We start from the raw sequence: 24,603 nt of genomic DNA on the forward strand, positions 1-24,603 counted from the left end.
TTAACAAAACCAGTGTTATTAAATTTGGTTTATCTTCCTATTTCCATGTATATTTATAAAATCTATTTTTTTTCTTAGCATATAATTTTGAAGGAAATGTTTTCCATACTTGCATAATATCTGTTGCTCTACATTTAGTTAGTTCTGCAGTTTGCTAGAACACTTGGCCAAAATAGATTAAATTCCCTTAAAAACATAAAGAAAATGAGATTGAAGAATAGGTGCAATAAAATACAAGCATTATTTTGGGTAGAACACAAATAACCTCCTGAATATTTATGTGAACATTACAGATAAAGTTATTAAGGTTCTTTGAGCCTGTATGCAGCCAGTAAAGGAGATACTAAAATAACATCTCTATATAAATAAAATAAAATAAAATAAAATAAAATAAAATAATAAAATAAAATAAAATAGCATACAGCTAAGTAGAGTTTAAGCCATCTTTCTTAGTGAACTTTGGATCATGTTTCCATCTGCAATTGCAAATATTCCTGAAAAACAGTATCACTTACAAAGTACTAAGATGAAATGTTCAGAGCAAGGATTATAGTGGAATTAAATCAACAAATATTTCCATGCCTCCTCAAAAAAAGTGACGGCAGTTAGAGAAAGAAAGCAACCTTAAAAATTAAAAATATCTAACAATTTTTGACAAAAAGTCCTCTCTTTGAGAGTTTTCTCTGAGAATGGTCACACATTTCCTAAGAAACACAAATTAAATATTTGGGGGCAGAGTCTGATTGAAAAGAATTACTGTTCTCCTAAGAAAAAAGTTAATACCTCAAAGCATGAACTAAAGCAAAAACAATACCTGAAATTATGAAGAAAAGCACTGGTAATTTCATTTTTAAGGTATGAGATTTATTTTTCTAAAGAATAATCAATAACTATCTTAAGTGATTACCAAATATCAGATAAATAACGTAATAATAACTGTTACATACACCTAATTCATGCTGATAGGATTTGTGGAATACAATCTCTTGCTTACAAAAACTAGTCACGTGGAAGCTGACTTTTCCAGTAATTTGTTCTATGTTCATAAAATCTAAATTTTTTTTTTTTTTAAGAATTTTAAAGTTCTGTTTTGGACCCTAATAGCACTTGAAGGCAAGTTTGGAAAATATTTGAAATACTGGAAGACTAATAATCTATCTGAGATGGCAATCAGACTCATCTTGGAATATGAATTTAAGATGAAAATTCAGGACATCCATATGAAAAACAGCAAACTAACAGGCACTCATCAAATCCCAGTGTAGTTGACTCTGAGGAGCAGTAGACAAACAGAAGGATAAGACTTCTGAGCTCATACTTTTGTGGCACAGTTCAGGAAGGAGAGAGGATTCTGACAGTATGGTGAGACAACCAAATGTTTAAAGGATGACTAGGTTACTCCTGATACATGTAGAAAGTCTTCAATAAAACAGAATGAGAATAAAAATTGCTTAATAACAAGAAACTTGGAATCTCCTCACACAATTTTGCCACACACTGGTTTTGGAGTGGCTTCCCCAGGACTGGTGCTTGAGTTCAACTCACTTATTGGCTAGTGGTGCAGCTACCAAGAGAAAGTGGTTGGTTATGTGTTGGAAGAAGATCAGCTGTGTAGGGCTTTTATGCCCTACAGATAATGATGCAGGGACTAGAGTTATGAGGGACTGCAGTACCATAACTGAACTGGCTGTTGAAAGTTTGAGACAATTCAAACATTCTTCAATGCTGATGAAAGTCTAAAGTGTTCCATAACGGAATGTTCTTTTTTTTTCACTGCAGTGCAAGTCAAGTACTGCAGTGAAAAAAACCTAATGTTCTAGCGTTACCAATCCCAGCAGGGAAATATGTTGATAAAAAGCTTTATAGGAGATCTACAGTTCACTGAAACATAGATCAGTATTGTCTTTGTTCACTTTAATGCCATCAAGAAGATTCCCTGAAGCTGGTGGCACATTAGACACACCAGTAAGACCCCACAGAAACACAAGATGAGTAGCAGATAGACACATTGACTCCAGACTTAAGATTATCAGCTGTTAGATTTTAACTTTCCGACAGTAAACTTGTCCCCAAATCTGAAGTAAGCCTCTGAGATGCCATGCATGAACATTAACAAAGCCTACAAACAAAAAAAGAACTACGGAAAAACAGAAATAAAAATGAAACATATTCTATAGGCGTGTAGTGATATATAGGAAAGTGCACTGTTATACAGGCAATTACATGTCTTAATGTGCAACCATCTACTGCCCTAGCAGAACACCATAGCCCCAGCTACCCCCTATTCTTTAAAAGATTCACACAGAATTGAAATACATATTCCATAGAGGATCCCCTGAAGAGGTAATATTCAAAACATCATTTCAGACTGAGAAAGCATTTTGAAGTCCAAAGTACTAGCATTAACCAAAAAATAAGTTTTAAAAAATGTAAAGGAATTTGTTTAATACACTCTAATCTGCAGCTCACTTTAAACATTAGTCCTCTTTAAAAAAAAGCCTTCTATATGGAGACTTCCTTGAGAAAGCAAACTTATTTATAACATTACTAAATCAGCGAAAGAATTCCCATATCCCAAGAATGTGGAAAAAACACAAATTAAAATTTTAGCTTTTTGAAAGTAAGAAAGATAAAGTTACAAGATAAAAAAAGCAAACAAGACATATAAGAAAACCAAAACATTGTTTTTGAGGAAGACAGTTTGTAGCATATCAATCCCTTTACCTGATGCTGTTACCAGGAGGCTGTCTGAATCACATGGTCTACAGGATGAAGCACTAACAGGGTTTATGGAGGAGCTACAGGCAATGGTGGTGGGAATGACAAAGGAATTTTCTGAACATGCAGGTTGGTTCAGTCCAGGAAAGTGGGAAGGCCGGGCACCCACCTGAGATGAGGCTATGGCTGGTATGGCACAGCCTGCAGGTGCCACAGATAAATCTAGAGCAGGTTTTGGTGGCAGCTGAGGTGAGGACTTAGAAATAATTTCCTCATTTATTACCCTGATTCCTTGTGGTGAACTTGAAAGAGGTGAGGTCATGGTTTTGTTGTCAGTTTTTGCACTTGTATTTGGGGATCGATTACTATCCATTAAAACTTTAAGCTGTGGGTGTGGTGGAGAAGGAGCTTGTGAAAGCCCTGGTTTTTTAGGCGGAATAGGTGGAGGGTTTCCTCTGTCAATTCTTGATACACTTGGAGTCTTTAAAGTAATTTTACCAACTGGGGGGCAAGTGCCAGCTTCCCCTGAATGTGACGTCCCTGGCCGTGACGAAGCGCTACTCTGAGGGCCAGTAAATCTTGAAAGAGCTTGGGTGACAGTGTTCCGAGCTGCCTGTTTGGCAACAAGGTTGTCACGACTAGTAGGGGACACATCCCTTGAGGGAGGGCTTTGGGTTGTGTTTCCATTTTGGTCTTGATCATTTGCATTTGCCTGAAATCTAAATCTAGCTGCTTGGACTCGTGGGTTTAGGCCTGGATGACCAGTAGTGTTGGCAGATGGCGAATGCAAACTGTGTATAGATGAAGAGAGCGAGGAATTCTGAGCTGTGGCAGTTGGTGTGGTAGGGGTGCAAAGGGAATTACTATTTGAAAAAGGGGAAGTGCTACTTGATAAATCAGGGGATAAGCCTGTACTTGGTCCATTTTCTTCAAATCTGTTTTGATTCTGTGGAAGAACAGGAGTTGTGGGAGGGACAAGTTCACTAGATGAAGATTGCCTATCAATGACAGGCTTCACAAATGCTGCATTGGTACACACATTCATTTTTGTATTGCCAGACACTAGTGGGCTCACTGTAGAAGGCTTCATAGAGACAGTCAAAGGCAACTTCTTAGAGTTTTCTAAACTACTGTCCATCATTACAGTCTCTGTTTGACAAGCAACAGTTCTTGAACTTGGCTCATCTGTTTCAACCGAAATAGAAACAAGATTCCTATCGCTATTCTTCTGAGAAAGATTAGCTTTACTTTCATTTTCCTTTTTTAATTGCTCAATCATTTGGATCATTTTATCTCTTTCTTCTCTGAGGTCACTGGTGTGTGTTTCCTCTTTGTGAAGTTTGGCACGCAACTGCTCTCTCTCTGTGTCAAACTCAGACAGCTGCTTTTCCATTTGAGCTTCCATTTGTGTACTCCTTTGTTTCTCAGCTGCAAGAAACTCCTCCAATTCAGTAGCCTTTTTCTTTTCCTCTTCAAATTTTGACATCACTTCTTCCAGTTTCTGGGCTTCTTCTACAATTCTGCCAGACAACTGCTTACACTCCTTCACTAGCATCAATACTACATGCTTATTTTTTCCACGTTCTTCTTCAAGGCGAGCAGATAGCTTTTTGTGCTCCAGCTCAAGATTCTGTAACTGACATTTTTCCATTTCCAACTGTAAGAAGACAGAAAATAATTCTCACTAACAATTCTCATTTCATAATAACCTAGTATTAACCTGACACTGATACTTTAATCTTTGAGAGTATGACTAAAATGAATCCAGGAAGGTGGTGTGTGATATCTAACACAAGTGCATATAATCTTATACAAGCAAAAGAGAGCCATCTCAGCAGAGCAATTTAGAAACTAAGTAAACTCTTTTAACTTCCTCCGTTGACAAGAGAGAGGCTCTCCAGAGTGGTTAAATGCTTCTAATTCCTGAGTGATGGAGCTACCTGTTCTCCAAGACATAACACAAAGTCATCTTAGTAAAGGAACCATACACAAGTAAGAGATGAGCTTTGCAAAACATCTTTGAGGACAGAAATGACAGGGTTAGATTTTATCTCTTCCTCCAACTGAAGGAGATTAAATCCATCATAAACATACCTGGTATCCTATATCTTGTTTTAACATTTATAAATAAGACAACTTTTTGGCACAGGCAGAAATATTTTCCTGTACTTACTAATAGGAAAAAGTCTCATTGACATCAGTGATGTATAAGCTACTATTACTAAAATGCAGATAACAGATAAGAATAATTTTTCCCCTTATTCATATAGCCATTGCCTCTAATTCATTTTGCCTACTGTTTACGCTTTTATTCACAGACCCTCTTCTAGAAAAGCACTGCAAAAATATGGTAATACACCATTTTATAAACCACCTATGAGGAAGGAATCATTGTGAGAAATGATACCTACATTTTAAATATCATCTTGGTTTCAAATACTTCAAAACCAGTTTAGCAGCACAGGGGCTGCACTGAAGTTTTAGAGCTTAATGCCAGGATGACACTCCACACAATGCTTTTAACAAAAGGACACCCACCCTTTCTTAAAAATGGTATCACTTATAGAATGGTTTAGATTGGAAGGGGACCTTGAAGGTCCAACCACTCTACCACAGGCACGCACACCTTCCACTAGACCAGACTGCTCAGAGCCCCAAAAACCAGTGCTAAACATATGAAAGAAAAAGGCATGGTATTATCAGCCCTTGCCAAACAAACTGTATCAGCAGTAATATCTCTTCAGTTCTGTTAATGGAAATACAGCTGCAAATTAAATGAACAAAATATTATAATGACACTGTATTTAGTAAAGGTCCAAGCATAGTTTACAAGTGAAAAAACCCCTTATTTTTTCCTCAGTGACTTCACTGCGTTTTCAAAGGATACAGCATTTGCATGGTTCACTTGAATTTCAAAACAAGGGGAGCATTCAACCATTTCTTTTCTTTGTTAAAATAGGTACAAAGATCATGAGAAATGTATACAATTTCTAAAGCTTGGAGATGTATAAATATTATAGTGAAATAATTTTTGTCAAACTTTTTATACTTTATTATTCTGCTACTTTGTTTTTGGATGAGCTTCTCATTCTATAAATTAAGTGATGTGAAATTATTTTACCTCCAAATAATTACAAACAGATTTTAATATTTAACTGCCATGAAATCAGCTTACCCTGCTATTATAATACCTTATTTGTAAGCATTGCATCTAAACGACGGCTCCCTAATATAAATGTAAATCCTCTATTTGATTTCAATATACAAAAGCAGCATTATTTTCTCATTTTACATTGTCTCCTATGTCTCTCTCTCCCTCCCTCTTGTTCTTTTGGCTGCACCATCTCAAAAAGGGAAAAGTCCCTGAATATTTACATGGTATTTTTCCCTTTAGATGACAGATTTGGAACTAGCTGCAATTATTTATGAGTTTACAAACTAACTAGAACCTGATTTTTGCAAAATGTACTATATGCTTACACTGTATCATATCAGTAATATAAACATCTGGAAATGAGTCCTAGAAGGATTTGAAAAGGAGTAAAAAAGGATACTGAGAAAAAATATAGTATCCCACAAACAATTAACCAGCAAAGGCCTTCAGAGGTGAGAGACAGCACACCTTGTAAGAAAATGTTGAGGTAGCTTGGCTTGCATAGTTTAGTGAAAAGCAGACAGAGAGATAATCTAACAGCAACATTCTTTTGAAAGGCCCTTACAGTGACGACAAAAGTAAAATTCATCTTAGTAATGGCAGGTGGGGCTCCATAATAAAAGGTTACAGAAAAGAAAACTTGCCCTTTGAGAAGCTCAGTCTCAGAAAAAATTCTTCACAAGGACACCAGTGCAGAAAATATGCAGTATTGCCATTCCTGGGGGTTTTCATGACTAAGCAAGACATATTCACAGATGACCAGATGTACTGATGATGATGATAATCTGCTTTAAGCAGAAGGTTAGAATAAATTACACCAACAGGCCTTTTTCAACCCACGCTTGCCTTTCTTTGAGCATGCATCCCAATACTAACTCCTCTGCAAACTCTCAACAAATCAAGAACTGTCATTTTGATGATCTGTTTTGTGTTCCCAGGAAAACTCAAAATTAATTTTCACAGCAGCTCCAAGAAAAGCATTCAAAGAGATGGAAGAGGATGGAGACTTAACACAAAGCAGATGACATCTGAGAGTGAGATGTTTGTATATGGTAAGCCTTACAGTCCTTTGTGCACCTCCTTGATTTTTCTACATGCTGGTATATTTTTATGCCTTATTTTTTGTGATCAAATGAAAATTTTATTCATAGAATACTTCTAAGGTGATTATATTCACAGATATCAAGCCTCCCCCGGAATAAGAGTTCACTCTGAGTCTGTTTAAAGTTCAGTAATACCCAGAGAAAATAAACACAGCTGTACACAGACTTCGTTATTTAGATTGGGACAGTGAACCAATTCCAAACACAAAGGTAGAAGCATCACACATTTAGGGAAGGAGGAACCACTCTTGGAGGGAGGGGCAGCAGCTGGCTTGTATTTAGGTTACATTTGCCTAGGCTGTTTTTTTTTTTCTTACACTGTGGCACCCTACCTTGTTGAACATTTTTCGAAGTCCCTCAAAACACTTTCATTACCCTCTTCATCAGAAGGATTTGAGAGATGAAGAACAGACAGAAAAATGTGGAACGGAGGGAATGTAAAACACTAATGAAAGGTTTGTGGATGCATGGAGATGTTTGAGAGATACATCATCTGCTGCCACAAATCCAAGGAGTTTAAGAGTGTCTTGTACAAATAGCATTTCTGATGGAGCTTAGAAGAGGAAGCTGTAATTCAGTAGACAGTCATGCACACAGCTGCTCAACACCATGTATTTTGTTTTCAAATCCTTAAAATTAAGATTTAAAGAAAAAAAAGCTCATGTATTCCTCTAGGAAGCAAAAGACAAAAGCATCCTTTCCTGTACAAACAAATAGAGATTTTGGTAAACAAAAGGACAAAAAAGGGACAAAATTTGAATGTACATATTAATATACTGATATATTCTTAATATGTGAGCCTATCTTAGGTGCATGTATTTGTCCATATAATAAAAGCTAGAGATAAATGAAGAATTTAGGTACAAGAAGAGACTTGTGGCCATGCACCGAAAGAAGGAACTGATTCTCCCGTCCTGGCAGATGTGTCAGGGTTTCCTCCAATATCCTTTTTCAGTCAGAACAAGTAAGCTTGCTTGCCCTTTCCTATTTTAATATTTACTGAAAAAGCTTATGAGAAAGAAAATTAATACATAAGAGTTCTCAGAAAAAAGTGCGAGGTACATATAATAGTTCATTACTCGTTGAACTGTCTGAAGACATAGTGATATCCTTTTTTTAATCTGTTTTCCTGAAGTCTTAACAGAGCAATGATGCTTAAACTAAACTAAACAACAGAGCTAAAGTAACAACAGAATGTTTGCTGTTTAAATGTTTAATTTAAATCTGTATTTCCAGCAACTTCCAGCACTTTTGCATGCATGTTTTTACCCAAAGAGCAATCATTGCCAAAATCAATTTTATGCCAATTGTTTTAGCTTGTTTGTTGTTTGGGGGGTTTTAAGTCAGTGTAAAACTGTCACCAAAAACCTGTATCACAGCAGTAGAAGACATTCTATTCATCTTACATGCAGTGAGAATGAGCATTTTTTTTTCTATTTATTCAAAAATACTTCATCTAGATTAGTACTTTACATGACTATTTTATCTCTTTCCTCTTAGAAACCCCTCCCCAACACATTCATATTTAGCTATGTTTAAGAAATGTATAGCTTACATACTGGTGAAATACATGTCACCAACCAATCATTCACTTTCAAAATGACATTGTTTTATCTTCAATCTGGCACTTTTCTCTGCTATGCAGTTGTTCCAAAATTATTTTCTTTTTACAGTAAATGTTCTAAATATGCAAAAAAAGTATTTTTAGAGGCATGAAACATTTTTGCTGATTTATGAAATAGAGCCACTGAATATAAAAATAAAATAAATTATTTACTTTATTCAGGTTAGAATGAAAATAGGCTCTTAAGGCTTCAACAGTATTGGTTTAAAAATATCTTGTGATGATGCTCAGTTCACACTGAGCTATCTACTTATATATCCACTGTATCAACTTGTTCCAGTTATATTTAATTTTTTTCCATAAATAGAGCTAAAATCACAGAACAAATGAAGTGTGCATACAAAATATCACCAGAAAACCAGCACCTCACCCTATATGAAAATTAAGTGGCAACATTTTAACACTTGTAATGTTAATCAAGACAAGGATGCAGATTAAAAATGTAACATGAAAGAACAAATCAGCAGAGGGAAAAGGAAAAAGTCAATAGTAGGATACCTTCTTTTGTCTGTTTTCAGCAGCAGCCAACTGAGCTGACATTCTTTCTTGCATTTTCCTGCAGTGAGCCATAACAGCTTCTAAAATGGACAGAGGGTTCATGCATATTGGCTTCTTTTCTTTATCACCAGCACCTGCCTCAAAGTCTCTCTGCAGAGCCAGAAATGGGTCGCTCAGATTAAATCTTCCATATCGCTCCTGGATAAAAACCTCTTTGCGCCGGGCCTAACAGAAAAAAAAAAAGAAAGCAAACTAAAAACAGAGAAATAAAATGCATTCTTTGAAGTACATCCACACAAAGAAAAAACTTACACTACAGGGAAAACAATATACATCATTTAAGGTTTTAAAATGTTTTCTTTAGGTATTCATTTACAGCCTCTAGAAGAAAAACAATGCCTCAAAAAATCAGAAAAACACCCACAGTGCAGAGAAACACCGTCAAGAAAGAGAAACCATCCAAAAATAGGGAAAAACATTTCTCTGCAATTTGGTTCAAATTCTGTTTTGAAGAATAAGCCAAAAAAAAAAAAAAAAAAAAAGGAAGAATAAACCAGTTCTGATATACAAAAGAGGAAAAAGAGACCAAATACTTACCCAGTGGGTTAGCACATCACTCGGGAAGCTTGAAGTTAAAATTTTAACATATGAAAAGTTCATGAATGATAACACACATTTCAGGGCATGAGAAAACAAAGAGGAACATAAGAACTGTGTTAGGAAAACCCCTCAAAGACTAACTACAAATTACATACATTAGTGAATGCCCAACTTTTTTCTATATATTGTCGACAAAATTGAAATGTTCTCATAAATGAGAATTTGTCTGGAAAAGAAACAAATATGCCTACATATTCTGATGCTTGAAATAGTTCTAGTTTGTTTTTTATTGTGATAGTATAAATAGAAAATCTTTATTAAAAAGACCAGGTCTTTGGAACATAACTTCAGAAAAAGCTGACAGAGATTAGATCTAAAGTCTAGTTTGGCTTACAAAGTCAGGTAGTGACTGGTTGAAGAGACAAAAATAATAGATAGAACCTAGTTATTTTTTGTAAAGTGCCTTGCAAGTAACCCCCAATTAGTCTAATCATTCTAGTATTTTAATCCCTTAATTTATAACTTACAAAATAAAAAAGGTAGTCCAAAGGTAATATTACAGGACTAGGAGGAGGGACTGTATTTGTAATTTGTGGTTCTATCAGATGAAATTACAGGGCAGTATGTAGCTTAGGAATTCAACCTTCATGGAAAGGAAACCATCAAAACCAAAAGCCTTACCATAAATGGATTACATTGCTAATAAGCCAAGCAAGATGATAAATCCAAGCAGGTTAAGAATTTAAATAGAGAGGGATGCACAGTCCATATATAAATTATCAACAACTTAAAAGCCACTTAGTTTATATAAAGTGAGATGTCAAAGTAAAGGAAAAGACAGATATAGCAGGTCTGCTGTAAGTCCAAAAAGAAGAACACCAAGAGCCCTCACTGTTAAATCCAAAGAAAAACCCAAGATGATTAACTGACCTTAGAGGCAAAGGCATAACCTATGCCTCTATGAAAAGAGATTGCCAGCCAGTGAAATAATGTGTATTTTTCATTTTTTTTCTATGACCCATGACCAGCTGTCCTCTTGGCATATACTAAATGCATGCAATACGAATATATTCTTTGAAATATTTTCTAACATGCACAGCAATTAATAGAGCAGGGCAAAAAGCCTCAGTGTGCACCTGCCAAAATATTAAGATGTCCGGGGTTCAGATTCATTAACTAAGAAAAGGATGAAACTATACAGCAGAGATGAGCTCCATCTGAATGAAAATCACAACCAGAATTAAAGTGGCTACAGGAAAATGTGAAAAGTAAACACTGTGGAAAAATTAATAGGTCTCAAACAGCACGTGGTTTGGGCTGACAGACTGGCTGAAGCCGTAACTGCATAACCTCAGGGGAAGCACAGGGGAACAGACTGGCAACTCTCAAACTACAGACAGCAAAGTAATCTGAAGATGCTTCCAACTCAAAGGAGAACGAAATGTATATTAAAAAAAATGCTTCTGTGTCTTTATACAAGGACTATAAATAAAATAAAATACAATAATTGGATTATATCATGGGATGAAAAGACATGATTTAAAAAGAAGGTACTAAAATAAAAGACAAAGCAGAAACTTGGTAGAAGGGAGATGAGAATTTTCCCAAAACTTAGGCAGAAAGTGACAGAAAGACTTTGTAAAAAGTCTTTGAAAAACTAGGCTTGAGGATTTTTACAGGATTCCTCAAGCCTCTAAATAATACTTCTGTCCCTTTGCAAATCAGTGAAGTACATCAGATGGGAGAAATAGAAATGTTAGAATCAGAATTTTTTTCTCTTATTGTCTTATTTTATTTCTCTTATTTGTCTTTTTTTCACTGAATTTCAAGTCATAGGAGTTAGCAGCAACATCACAGTATCTGTTTTTCAGGAAAGTCATTATTTGTGTAATATACAGTCTAAAATCATACTCCTTTAAAAAAGTGTCTGTGTAATTTGGTGGTTGTGTTAAAGCAGCATTAGTAGTGTCTCATATATAACTTCAATTGCACAGCACTATATAGAGAAAATACCATTCAAACTCTTTTTCTGAATATTTAACTGAATTAATTTTCAAGCACAACAATTTCAAAAACAGAATATGTACCAGCTATAGGAGGTCATCAGGACTACTGTATTGTGAAAGGTGCTATATGAATTTATAAACCATGTGGTTTAGTTTTCTGCACATATTAATTTGCTCACCAATGAACCTTTTAATTGAAGGACTGAGATTGGAAATATTTAGAAGTATGATAAGATGTCCATGGGAAATGATATCTTTTTCAGCCTATATCAGTGGTACACAAAATCATAACTTAAGATTTGAGGTAAACCCTCCAACAGGTAACTGCTAATGTAAAGTCACAGGAGGCACACAAAACAAATCAAAACAAAATATATAACACCAAAGACAAAAACCCTTTTGACAGTTAATGCATGAAATTCACTATGGCAATAGAGCAAAAGATTAACTTAAATCTTTATACAAGATCTGAAACATTAAACAAGGAGACTAAAATAAAGCTACTACTTAAAAAAAATAAACTTCAAAGTTTTTTTATGGCTGATCTGTAACATTATGTTAGATCAAGGATGGAGTACCAAAAAATAGATCTGAAAAATATCTTCAATGTTTTCATTTTCATTTCAAAAACGATCAAAAGGTACAACACAGCTTCTCTTCTAGAAAGAACTTAGTAGAAGTAGGACTTTTCAGCATGAAAAAGAGACAATCAGGGAGAAAGATGCTTGAGGTCTGCAGGCTGACAGGACAAGTGTAACTTGTCCCCCAACCTAATAAAGGAAATTTGAGTTGGACACAAATTATTTTCATTGAGAGCAGCTAAACACCAGAACATGTTGCCCAGGGAAAACAGGTAACTTCTATCATTGGAAGATAGGTTGAATAAAGCCAACTGCAACTCAATCTATGTTTGACCTTACTCCCGCTTTAAGAAGATTGGACTGAACAATCTCTCCATGTGCCTTTACACCTACATTACTACATAATTAGTGATTTCTTCTAGGACTGTCATGTATTTATTTGTTTATTTTAGTTTATAGATGCTGGTAATCTTGTCAAGTAACAAATAACAAAAATGAGTTCCCAGAGAAAGGAAAAAAAATCAATATTGGTAGAACAAGTCTTACATCTTGCTTTCGATCAAGACAATACATTTTATGACCTGGGAAACAGAACTTTAAGTCTGGGATATTTCCAAAAATAAAAAATCAGTACTAAAAAATCCCTAAGGATTATGCAGCTATACAACCCAAGGGGAAGATTTATTCTCAAGTTTTCTCTCCTAAGTCTGTAGCCAACAAGAATCTGAAGGATCGGGCTGGTAAGATAAACTGCTTCTTTTATGACTCTTTCAGGGAGCCTGTCTCCTACTACATACAGCAGGACACCTCATTTATCCTGCACTAACCTTTTTCAAGTTACCTCAAGTTATCTGCAAGCTACCTCATGGAAATTTTCACTTCTTAACCAGACCTTTTTGCAGTCACTTGACCCCATTTATCGACTGGCAAATGAAGATGGGCAGTGGGGTGCTCAGGGAGAGAACAAAACGAAAATGGCCTGTGGGTAAAGCTGCAAATCCAGTATAAGAACTGGTTTGTAACTATTTGTTTCTTGCATTCCACTTCAGAAGAAAACAAAAATTTATTTTCAGTTACCAAATGGAGAACTATGAAGTCTAATTAGACTTCTTCCATCTGTTATTGAAACAAGAATGTAAGGGGTCAAGGAGGCGTCAAATAGTATACCAATTACTGTGGACTTACAGCTTAAAGCATAAAGCTAGGAAAAAGAAATGTGATCAATTAATGGATATAAGAAATAAGCCAAATAATGAAAACAAAAAAATTAATCACATAAACTACATTATTAGTTTTAGATCCTTAATAATTTATGTTGATATTAGTTGCATACATTCATTGAAATAAGCTTTCATAATTAGCAACATAATTCACATAAGCAATAGAGCTTTTAAGGTTAATACAGTATTTTTTTCTCAATGTATCTCAGAATTTCCTCTTCATTTATCTGCCAAGTTAAGATAGCTCAGCAGGTCCAAATATTCTATGCAGCAACTGATGATAAACATCAAAAATAGGACTGCATGTCCTACACTGCTGGGGAACAACGGAACTGAATAAAAAGCTGCCCCAGGACCCTTAAACAAAATTTCCTTCCTTTCAAGAGCATTTCTTGTTCTGATTAATTTCCTTTTCTACATTTACAATAATTGTTTCAACAGATGTTGACAGGTTCATATTAATATTTTCTCTTGACATATGAATTAGGAAGTGGTAAAAAGTTTTCTAAAACTAACCAGTACAGAAGAGGACGCAGTAAAAACTTATTTTATATATTATGTTAAAGATGAGGGAGAGCCCTTCATCCTAAATAAAACTAAAAGGGTAATTGATTTTTTTAAAAGAGGAAGAAGTCTGAAAGAGAGCACATTTATAAATCTTCTTCAGTGAAATTATATATAGTTTCTACAGGTGATTTTTTGTAGCTATTCAATTAAGCAAAAGAGAATTATCAATGAGTATATACTCACAATATAAGCAGTACTTTCACATACACCTGTAAAATATCAGACTGGAGGATATCATGTCTTTCTATGATGAGTTAAGAATGAGTCTTTAAAGAATGCTAGCAATTTTCATACACAGTTTAGTTTGGGGGCTTTGTTAGTTTTTTTTAGTTGTCTTTTTTTAATGCAGATGTAAATGAATGTTTTTAAAGTATTCTAAGATGCTACTTCCGTATAAAGTTGTATAGGAAAAATTAAAAATGAATATGTAAACATCAGTGGCTGATGAAATAGTATCCTGCAGCATGATTTCTGTCAATGAACATGTGATGCTCAACTTCTCCTTACAATTTTAACTGCAGTACTTTCTTCAGCACAGTGACGGTGCATACCCATGCAAAATCTACAAGGGAGTTAAATTTTAATGAACTCCATATTATATGAAAAATACTTTACCAATACCAATATACTTTACCAATTCAAAGTGTTTGTTTCCATGTTAAATATCCAGTATGATAAGACAAAAAACTTGTCTGTCCATTTTAAGGATGGAAAAATGGAAATTGCCTGGACAAAACTGACAATTGTAACAGGCCACTAGTTTAAAAAGAGTGAAAACAGTAGAATTGAGAAATTGGAGGATACAATCAGCAAGTTAAACAAAACCAGCATACAGGCTGATTATGCTCTAACAGACCTACTTATTTGTTCTGTACTATAAAAACATGCTCTTTATCGATGACTGAGCAGGACCATGAAAGAAGTCAAGTCATTCGGTAGAGGTACTAATAAAAAAAGAAAACATACTCAGTAATTTTTAATGTGAGACACACATACTCATAAAAAGCATTCAAACCTATGTTGGAGAACTATCTTGTAACAGTCATCAGGCATGCAAATAAATAAATGAAATTTGTTACATTACAGTAAACGGCATTAGAGGTAATATTTTCCTTTAAAAGTTATCCCAAGCATGAAACTAATATCCAAAAGCTGAATTATTCTCTCATTTAAAACAACACACAAAACTTTTTTAAAAATTTATAATTTGCAAAGTATCCCTGTCTCTCAGAATCACACAGCTTTAAATCCAAGCTTTTAAAAAACATTTTTCAAGGTAAAAAGACAGCTCTGAGTAAAAAACTGTGTGTTGTTTTACAAGGCTATTCACAGCATCCTTAGGAGATTTTCTGATTCATGCAAGTACCCAAATATTAAAGTGCTTTGCAAAAAGCTGTAGAATTCTCTTTTCTTAGCTTTAAAAAGCATACTTGATAAAAGCACAAGGTGCCAAACAATTAATTCAGATCTCTGTGTACAGAAGGACAAACAGTTAAGCAACATTTAAACAATCCTGACAAGCACTGACGTAGAATTTTACCAAGGTAATGATCAAGCCTGAATTTTCTTAGGGGGGTCTAACTCCATAAAAGGAGAGTGTCATCCAATGGCACCAGATTATCATTGCCACAATATTGATAAGTAGCACAACCTCCTTTTTCTCCCTGTTACTTGACAAAAACCTCCATGAAAGGAAAAGTAAGACAGACAGGACAGACAGATATATGCTTCCAATTCTTCATTATTAATTTTCTCCCTTAGAGTACTAAAACTCACTGTTTTGAGGTTGCAGATTTTAAAAGAAAAATGCCATATTAATAGGCTAAGATCAGTTACTAACAAGAAAAAACCCAGCACAGTGAATATAAAATATTCTTCTGATCCTTTACACAATGTAAAAAGTGAAATTCAGGCCTTGCATGAAGTTTCTAAATGAGGAAAAAGTTCAAGTCATGAAACAACATGTGGTTTTGATTGAGAAGAGCCATGTAGATATTCCATATAAAGATTACACTAGACCTATTTTATGACAGCTTTGTTTTCTGGTGTTTAAACATTTGAAAATTATAGGCCAATATTTTGTCAGGAAATATCACTGTTTGATGCTTTGATTATCTAACCGCCCAGACATTTATTTCTGAAAATAATACAGATTTTCATACTGATAATGAGTGTCAGCTGATAGAAGAGACTTGAGCTCTCTGGTTACTTTAAATAACCATTTGTCATCTAGATTTTTTTTGCATGTTCAAATTTATAGTTGAAATTCATGCAAATCAATTCATAACTCTTTGCATGGAAATCTGTCAGAAATTCTTCTGAAGTGTTAAAGGAAATCTGACTTCATCTCTAACAAAAATAGAGCACTTTAACCTTCATGCTTAGCAGTTAAAGCTTCTTCAGCTCAGTAGCAAAACATGCCAAAGACATAACACTAAAACTTTTACTAAATCAATCTGACCTTCTGTTTGAGTATTGAGATGTTCATATTTTCAAGCTATCAAAATCTCAGTGAAGATACCATCCCACATTACTGCATGGCAATTAAACTATAACCAAGCTTTACATATTTTAATTAAAAAGTATGAAGTTATGTATTTACAATGCCATCATCAGGCAGAGTCATCATGGCTTCACAAAGGGAAAGGGTTGTTTAGCTAGTTCCATATCCTTCTGTGCAGAGTCAACCACCTCACAGATGAAGGGAAGGCAGTGGATGTAGTTTTCCTAGATTTTAGTAAGGCTTTTGGTACTGTCCCTCATAGCATCCTTCTGGACAAGTTCTCCAGAACTCTATGGAATGAGTAGGTTCAGAGTGTGTTGGGTGAAGAACTGGCTGAAGGCTTGTAGTGATGCAGGTGTATATCAGCCAGTACATCTGGCTGGTGACTGCCATTAGCAGTAGTCCTCAGAGCTCAGTCCTGGGGACAGTTCTCTTCCACACATTCATTCAGCAATGATCTGATGCAGGAGTCAAATGAACCATTAGCAAAGCTGCTGATGACATGAAATTGGGAAATGCTGTTGACTCCTGAGGACAGGAGCAGCCCTGCAGAGAGGGATCTGAGGGGGCTGCTGCCAGCAGGATCAACGTGAGTCAGCTCTGTGTGCCCAGGCAGGCAAGAGGGCAAACCCCATCCTGGGGTGATCAAACACAGCCTCAGCACCAGCTGGGCAAAAGGGGTGATTATCCCACCCTATTTAGCTTTGGAGCAGTCACCCTGGGAGTGCTGTGTGCTGTTCTGGGCTCCACAATTTAAGAAGGATGTGGAGATAAGTGAATGCATCCAGAGGAGGGCAACAAAAGCTGGTGAGAAGGCTCAAAGGAATGTCCTGTGAGGGGGCGCAAGGACTCTGAGCTTATCAGATCTGGAGAAAAGGAGTGAGTGATCTCATTGCTCTGTCATTGCCCAGGATGGGAAGGGGAGAGGGAGAGGCTACTCTCTCTCCCTGAGATCCAGTTAGAGGATACACAGGAATGGTTCAAAGTTGCACCACGAGAGGTTCAGACTGGACATCAGGAAGCATTTCTTTACTAAGATGGTGGTTATACACTGGAACAGGCTTCCTAGAGAGGTGATCAATGCCCCAAGCCTGTCAGTGTTCGAGAGGCATTTGGAAAATGCTCTTGAAAACACACTTTATTGTTTGGTCAGCACTGAAGTGGGTCAGGCAGCTGGACTAGATGATCATTGTTCATATCCTTTTCAACTGCAGTAGTCCCTTCTATTCACATTATAGATTTATTTTAGGTAGATTATGAGAATTCAGTGTTTTAAAATTATTTTTAATATTTACTGGAAAGTAAATTTTGAGAGCAATATGCATTACCTCCAAGAAGAATTTAATTATTGCTACTACCCATAGCGAAGAAGATGAATAAGCAAACACATTTTACTAAATTATTTTGATTGATAGTAAGGCACATTTTAAAGTAAACAACACTGCATTTTACATTTTGGATTTTATGCTGTTTGTTAAAATTTCAAAGCAATTTTTCAGCTAGAACTAGCATTACAGTTAGCAGCTTTAAAATTTCCACATAACAGCTTATATCTCCACAATATATAGCTAAAATTTTACTTTGCTACCTCAGTGCTAATTCACCATAATCACTGTTGCTCTATTTTCTCAAATTTTTCTTTTATTAATAAAAATGGAACTCTGTCTGTATTAAGAGACCTAGTGGTGAGTATTTTATTGCACTGCCAGAGCCCCTAAAACCTATGCCTCTCTCTGTGAGAGCAGCAGGTGGAAGGACCTGTCCACCAGTCAGAACAGCATCAAAATGGAGTGGGAGGGAGAAATGTCTGGGAACATATACACCCAAGCACAACAAAAGTAATCGAAGCTGTGTATTTTCAAAGGTGTTGAAAAGGACTGCAAACAAATCTCTTATCTTATTCACAATTATTTTTTACAGATAATTACCATATATTTTTTTAAGAACCAAGAACAAACCTTATACCTATCTTCTTCAGCAACGCTAACATAAAGAGACACACAAGGAAAAAGTTATGTACTCAGTTGCACTTAAGTGTTGTCTGGGGTCGGCTGTCTGTCTCTGCCCCCAGACACGCTTAGGATGGTTCTTGCACGCTGGGCTTCAAAGGATGAGACTGGACGCTAGGTTTTTTCGGTCTTCAGTTTGTTTATTATCTCTTATCTATAAAGTCCTTTCTCTGCCTGAAGGATCTGACCAGCACGGCAGCCAAAGGCACTCTGCCCACCCCTAAGGCGGCCGCATCTTTTATAACAAAAACTACGTATATCATATTTACATTTTTGTCCCCAATACCTATCATCTTCGTCACTAAGTACACCCTCATCCCAGACCAATCCACAAGTGCCAACACCACCCCAGAAGATGGAAGACAGGAAGAAGAAGGAAAAGCCTGGTGGCACACCCTGATTCCTCCATCTTGTCTCTACCACCCCCCTGTACCGAAACCCCAAAATTTGTAATTCACCCTATAATAATATCTTCCCTTCACTATTTACACCTGAGTGGTTCTCGCATGTTCCATTTCCTCATACATCGGTGGCACATCTCTAGATGGATCAAAATCAAGCCACCAAGTGCTTTTGGCAACATTCCAGGACTCCCGAGCCCCCCAAGGGTTCTCTCGGTAGCTCTGGACATCAGGAATGATGTGCTGAGCTCCCACAGTGTTGCTATCAGTGAAATTACCTGTACCATTTATTGGCATAGGGAAAATCTGTTCCCTGAACTAAGAACTGGAAAATTTCGGGTAATGTAACATAGATAACAGATGACCCAGTTACATTTCTCAGTATCAGCAATGTTGTAATGATGGGAAACAGATAAAACATTTCAGGTAAGTCACATTTGTATAATTCACAAAGATCACAGAAATGGAGAAACAGATTAACATGATGTTGTAATATTTTATTATTATTATTATTTCAAATAATGTGTGCATCTATCTCTAACCACTAGTTATGTTGGATTATGCAGAAAGATCAAACAAGGGTAGGAGAAATCAAGTGGGAAAAGCAAAACAATTATCCAAATAAAAAATCAGCAGAATACTTTCAGGTAAATTGGTAGGCTCATGCCTGCCAGCAACAAAGCTATTCAGATCTTATGTTAAAAACTAAAGGATATTATGATCAATTTAACAGTCACTGCTGGAATGAAGAGTGAAGCCTGTTTGCAATGCAAGGCCATGGAGTTTTCGCACTAGAAAACAAGCCTCATAGTTTCATACTTGTGTTCTCCAGCTTTAGGAGAGCCTGGAATAAAGGTATTCACCTGAGTAGTGAAGCAACACAGACACAGGACTGACTTAAGATGGTTTAGGAAAAGCTTAATGTCCCCCTTTGGGAAACAGCAAATAACTACCACGAGAACTGATTTAACATGACTGAAAACTTATTTTGTCAATAAATTCTAGAAGTGGCCTTTATATATGTCAAAATTGCAGGATCACTCAGATTATCAAAGTTACTTAGTCGAGGGATTGCTGCTGCCACAAGCCCAACAACTTTTGGAAAAAGTGAGACTTGATTCCATTCATAATGAAGTGTACACTTACTCAATTACTAATACAAAAAAATGAATGTAAGCAAATCTAACACAATATAAACTAAAAAAATATACAAACTATGATCAAACGGGCAAATCAAAATCTGAACATTAGGACTGTAATAAACAATGCTTTTTCAATTAGGTTAAAAGAGCATGCTTGAAATGAACAGACGTAGAAACAGTTTCAAACTAAATACTATAAAAAATTATTTCATCCAATAACTTATCTGAGGTTTATCCCTATTTCATAATTTCTTCGAAATCAATTTTAAATATCTTCCAATAGTGAAATACTAGTTTTTGACTGACCCATCTAGAAAAGTACACAAAACTCTTATTAGGAAAGTAAAAATTCTAAGAATAACCAGACACACTGGACTGGTAAAGACAAACTATATTTAAGGGAAGAGAAAATGGATACACAACCATCATTAAATTCAATAAATCAAAAATAGTTAACAGATAAGGAAAGACATAATATGCAGAGATGAGCAAGGACAATCTGCCGATTATTAGCTCCTAAAAATTTATTACAATTTAATTTTATGCAAAGAAATTACAATATGCAAAAGTGAGGCATTATCTGACTTCTATTTCATGGTTCACTTCTGCAACCAAGACCAACAACTGCCATCACACTGTCTACAACAATAACCTTCTGTTACACACTGTTTAACATCTTCTGCTCCTCCTTCTACAGAGTTACTATTTTTCTAAGACACCTGTCTACAAAACAGGCTGCCTTACTGGCTGCCAGAAACCTCCAAGCCACCTTCTATGTGCTGTTATTCCATTCTGGATTCACAAGATTCATACGCATAGGAGAAATTTGAATTCACATTTTAGATTCCTAGCTTAGAACAATTACTGCAGGTAAGGGTCTACAATTTATAGTATTTGTAGCTCCCTTTGACAGATTACTTAATATATGTGTAATTTTTCTCCCTATCGGTTAATTTGAGAACAACTAAATTACAAGGATTCATTCCATTTTTCCTGCTATCTCCTAGATTTCTTCCCTTCTAACCCCAAAATTCATTCTAGAAGTCCTAAGTCTTATAGTACAATTCTTGCTGACTTTGTGCAGTGGTTCAGGATAAACAAACTTTATTCATACACAACTGACAGTTATTGTGTTGGTAATAACTCTATTTTAATGTTTTACTTTCAGTATACAGACAAAACCAAGTATCACCCCATGACAAGATGCAAAAGACAACAAATAACATTAAAAGGATATGGAAACTCTAACTGATAAATCCAATTTTTTTAACCCAAAATCTCAGCCTACAGCAGGCAAGTCTGTCTTGGCCAACTGAAGAAAGCCCTTTAGCTAGACAGGACACTCTGGTAAGCAGACAAGTCAAAGTAGGCAAATACAGCTTGCAAGTATCCGCAGCTCTCCTTGCAATTTTTTTTTTCCAAGGAACAGCCGATGCATTACTGAAAATGCAGGTGAGCATGAAAGGCCACACATTTTGCAAAGAAATTCCAGTATCATTCCAAATTACACACCAAAAATCTAACATAATTATACAGTATACTCTTATGATAAACTATGATAAACTCAGGGTGTCTTAAATATTGTTTGATCTATACATATACTTACTGAATTGAAAAAGTGATATAGAAATACACCTACTTTTGCCAGTTATCATCAAAACAGTTCATGTTTTCAGTGAGATTAAAATAAAACTATACTGTTCAGTGTTTAATCATTGTGGGTCAAAATTTAAAGACAAGTTTACCAATAAAAGCCTTCCACAATGAGCAGCTCAGGACTTGAAAAGAAACTAGCTCAAGCAAAAAATGGAATACACCCTTTGGGAAGAAAAAGACTCCATGAAGAAACAAGACTCCATGTGCCTGTGGTCCTGCTTTTTGGAAGAAAAAAGAAGTCTTACTTAGCACTAGCTGCTGTCAGTTCAGCTGACACAGTCCAAGAGCAGTCTGTGAGGCAAATCAAAGCAAAGTTAGGTGGAGACAAAGGGGACAGTTTCTTCAAAAGCATGTTCTTAATCAGAATGCCAAGGTAGGTTCACTCAAGCCGTTCATTCACACACACTTATAACAGATATGTAAAAAATGGCCTTTATCATGATGAACTCCAATACTTACAAGCTACCCATAATTTATGAAAAAATCTCATCATTCTAAAACAAGTGAGCTTTCTGTGATCCTCCCTTTGGGAAGACTTGTGTTAAAATACTGAATTTCTCATGCAATTGAATACTGATATCCCAGTAATTCTAAAATGATTAACAGGAGAGCTGGAACCTGAAAGCTTATTCAACATACTATGCATTAGCTATGTCAAAGAAACATTGTGCAAATCTACACAATAATCACTATACTCTCTTAAAAGCTGTTTATCCTTATTTTTAAATCTTGCATTTTTAGACTACAAGATTTTTAAATAAAGCTAACAGAATGGGTCACTAAACTTAAATGTGAGTATGAAGCATTGTTACAGGATGCATTAATTTCTGTCTTTTGACTTACCTATTTCATTACATTAATATTTGTACCTTCATTACAAAATTCTTCAAGAACTCATATACTTCTGCTAGGGCAAGTCACAAATTATCTTACATGGATTTCTACTTGGACATAATACAGAAACTATGATTTATTTGTAGCTCCACTGATTAAGCTGCACACTTGTCAAAATGCTTAGATTCAGGGAGATAAAATTCAGCCAGAACTAGCTTCTACAGCAGTGACTTTTTTCTTATGATCTTTTTATAAATTTAGATAATCTAACTCAAATTCTCTGAGCAGTTAAATTAGCAAAGTCTGACTTTTCCCAGCTCTGTACTCCACAATTCCTACACAGTGCTCAATAAAGGACAGCAAAAATCTCTTCCTTCCCTTCAACTAAGGCCCTAGCAACAGTATGAATTTTCCTACTCAGCTGCCTGGTTTTATGGCACTACCTATTTTTGAAATTATTAGCATTTTGTCAGATTTTACAGAAACTGGGTGAAAGATTAAACAGATGTTGGTACCAACACATACATAGAAAATAAGCTTTCATGTCTTAGGAAGTTACAGTAAAAATTAAATATAGTAGGGCTTTCCAACACTGAAGAAACACCTATAACCAAGTTCATGCTGCCATTCACATATTGTCTTCCTGACTCAGCCAGCACATATACAGAATTTATCTGTTGATCTGGAGCTCACTTAAGCTCAGAATAAAAGCTCACTGATTCTGTAGTCAATTTTAATTAACCAAAAATATATCCACTGTTGGTACTGGCAGTTCTTTTAATTACTTTTTTTAAAATTCATTAATGATTTTTCTCAACAACCAAATAAAGTTGTTCTAAATCCAAGCAATGCGGTACATTAAAAAATCTAGTATGGTAAGAATTTGCCTTTTTTTTGTTCACATGAAGTAATGCATACCATAAAAGCAAGAATGCATTTTCAATTTACCATTTACCACCTAATGAAATCTACATAAGCAAATAAACATATTTTTACAATAAACAGAAATCCCAACTGAATGGGGCTTTTAGATGAAAAATAACCTACAAATGATTTAACTTTATGAGAGAATTACCACAAGAAGCAGTATTTAGTAATTGTAAATATTCTTGATAGCTATGACTACCACATCAATTCCTCATATGAGGGTCAATGCACAAAATCCTCTAGAAAATAAACAGCCACAGCAACCACTTTTTTTCTGGGAAAAACCCCCAACAAATGAACGCTCTATCTGAGGCCACAGTTGTGGGAGGCCAGACCTGTGCTTTGATTATACAGCCATATTACCTGCACATTAGGAATAAATTATCCCCTTATTACAGGCAGACAGTTTATTTGGATAATTGAGACAGATGGAGGCAGCAGCTAAGTCTCCCTCCATCTTAAACTATATGGATACTCAATAGCAATTAATCAGCAAGTTATTTCTCATTAATGGAATAATTTTAATGTTTTAAATGCTATTCTGAATCTAATTTTAATTGCAGCACAACCATGATCATAAAGCTACTAAAATACAAAAATTCAAAAAAAGAGAAATCACGTTAGTCACTTGGTGTAGTGGTTATACAAAATCAGAACGCTAATGAGAAAGATTTACACAAAGATCCTTTGAGGTGAATCCTGATGCTCTTCTCCACAGTAAATGAACTTATGACTTGGAGAATAAACCTGGAAATTTGACTCTAAGCATCATGAAGGTTTACTTTCCCAAGAATGTTGGTTTTCAAAGGGCTGAACTTTTCCAGCAATTTAAAGTGCCCTGATCAATTATTACTGTAACCATTTCACACAGGAATCAGTTGAGCATATTATAAAGAACAACAATGCACTGTGGAAATGTGGAAGTAAACAGATGACATTTGCATATTTCTTAGAAATTTCTTCTTGAAATTTTGCTTTTGTTTCAAAAATGATCTTCGGGGTATCTAAAATTTATTTAAATCCAATGGAAACTCTCCAGCACATGATGAATAAAAGGCAC

The 24,603-nt window shown here is 35.5% G+C and overlaps 1 protein-coding gene across 5 annotated transcripts in view; it reads right to left on the reverse strand.

Annotated features, from left to right (window-relative positions):
* CTTNBP2 (cortactin binding protein 2) overlaps positions 1 to 24,603 on the reverse strand; it is a 77,966-nt gene that overhangs the window by 39,498 nt on the left and 13,865 nt on the right. For 4 of the 5 annotated variants that reach the window (XM_059847155.1, XM_059847153.1, XM_059847154.1 and 1 more), the window contains exons 3-4: positions 9,098 to 9,322; positions 2,725 to 4,375 (exon numbers count right to left, since the gene is read on the reverse strand). In XM_059847155.1, coding sequence (XP_059703138.1) covers positions 2,725 to 4,375; positions 9,098 to 9,322 — 1,876 coding nt within the window. Of the gene's footprint in view, positions 1 to 2,724; positions 4,376 to 9,097; positions 9,323 to 24,603 lie in introns of those variants that run through there. The other variant, XM_059847157.1, reaches the window with a different exon arrangement.

This window comes from Haemorhous mexicanus, chromosome 5, assembly GCF_027477595.1.
Source record: "Haemorhous mexicanus isolate bHaeMex1 chromosome 5, bHaeMex1.pri, whole genome shotgun sequence".
Lineage (NCBI taxonomy): Eukaryota > Metazoa > Chordata > Aves > Passeriformes > Fringillidae > Haemorhous > Haemorhous mexicanus.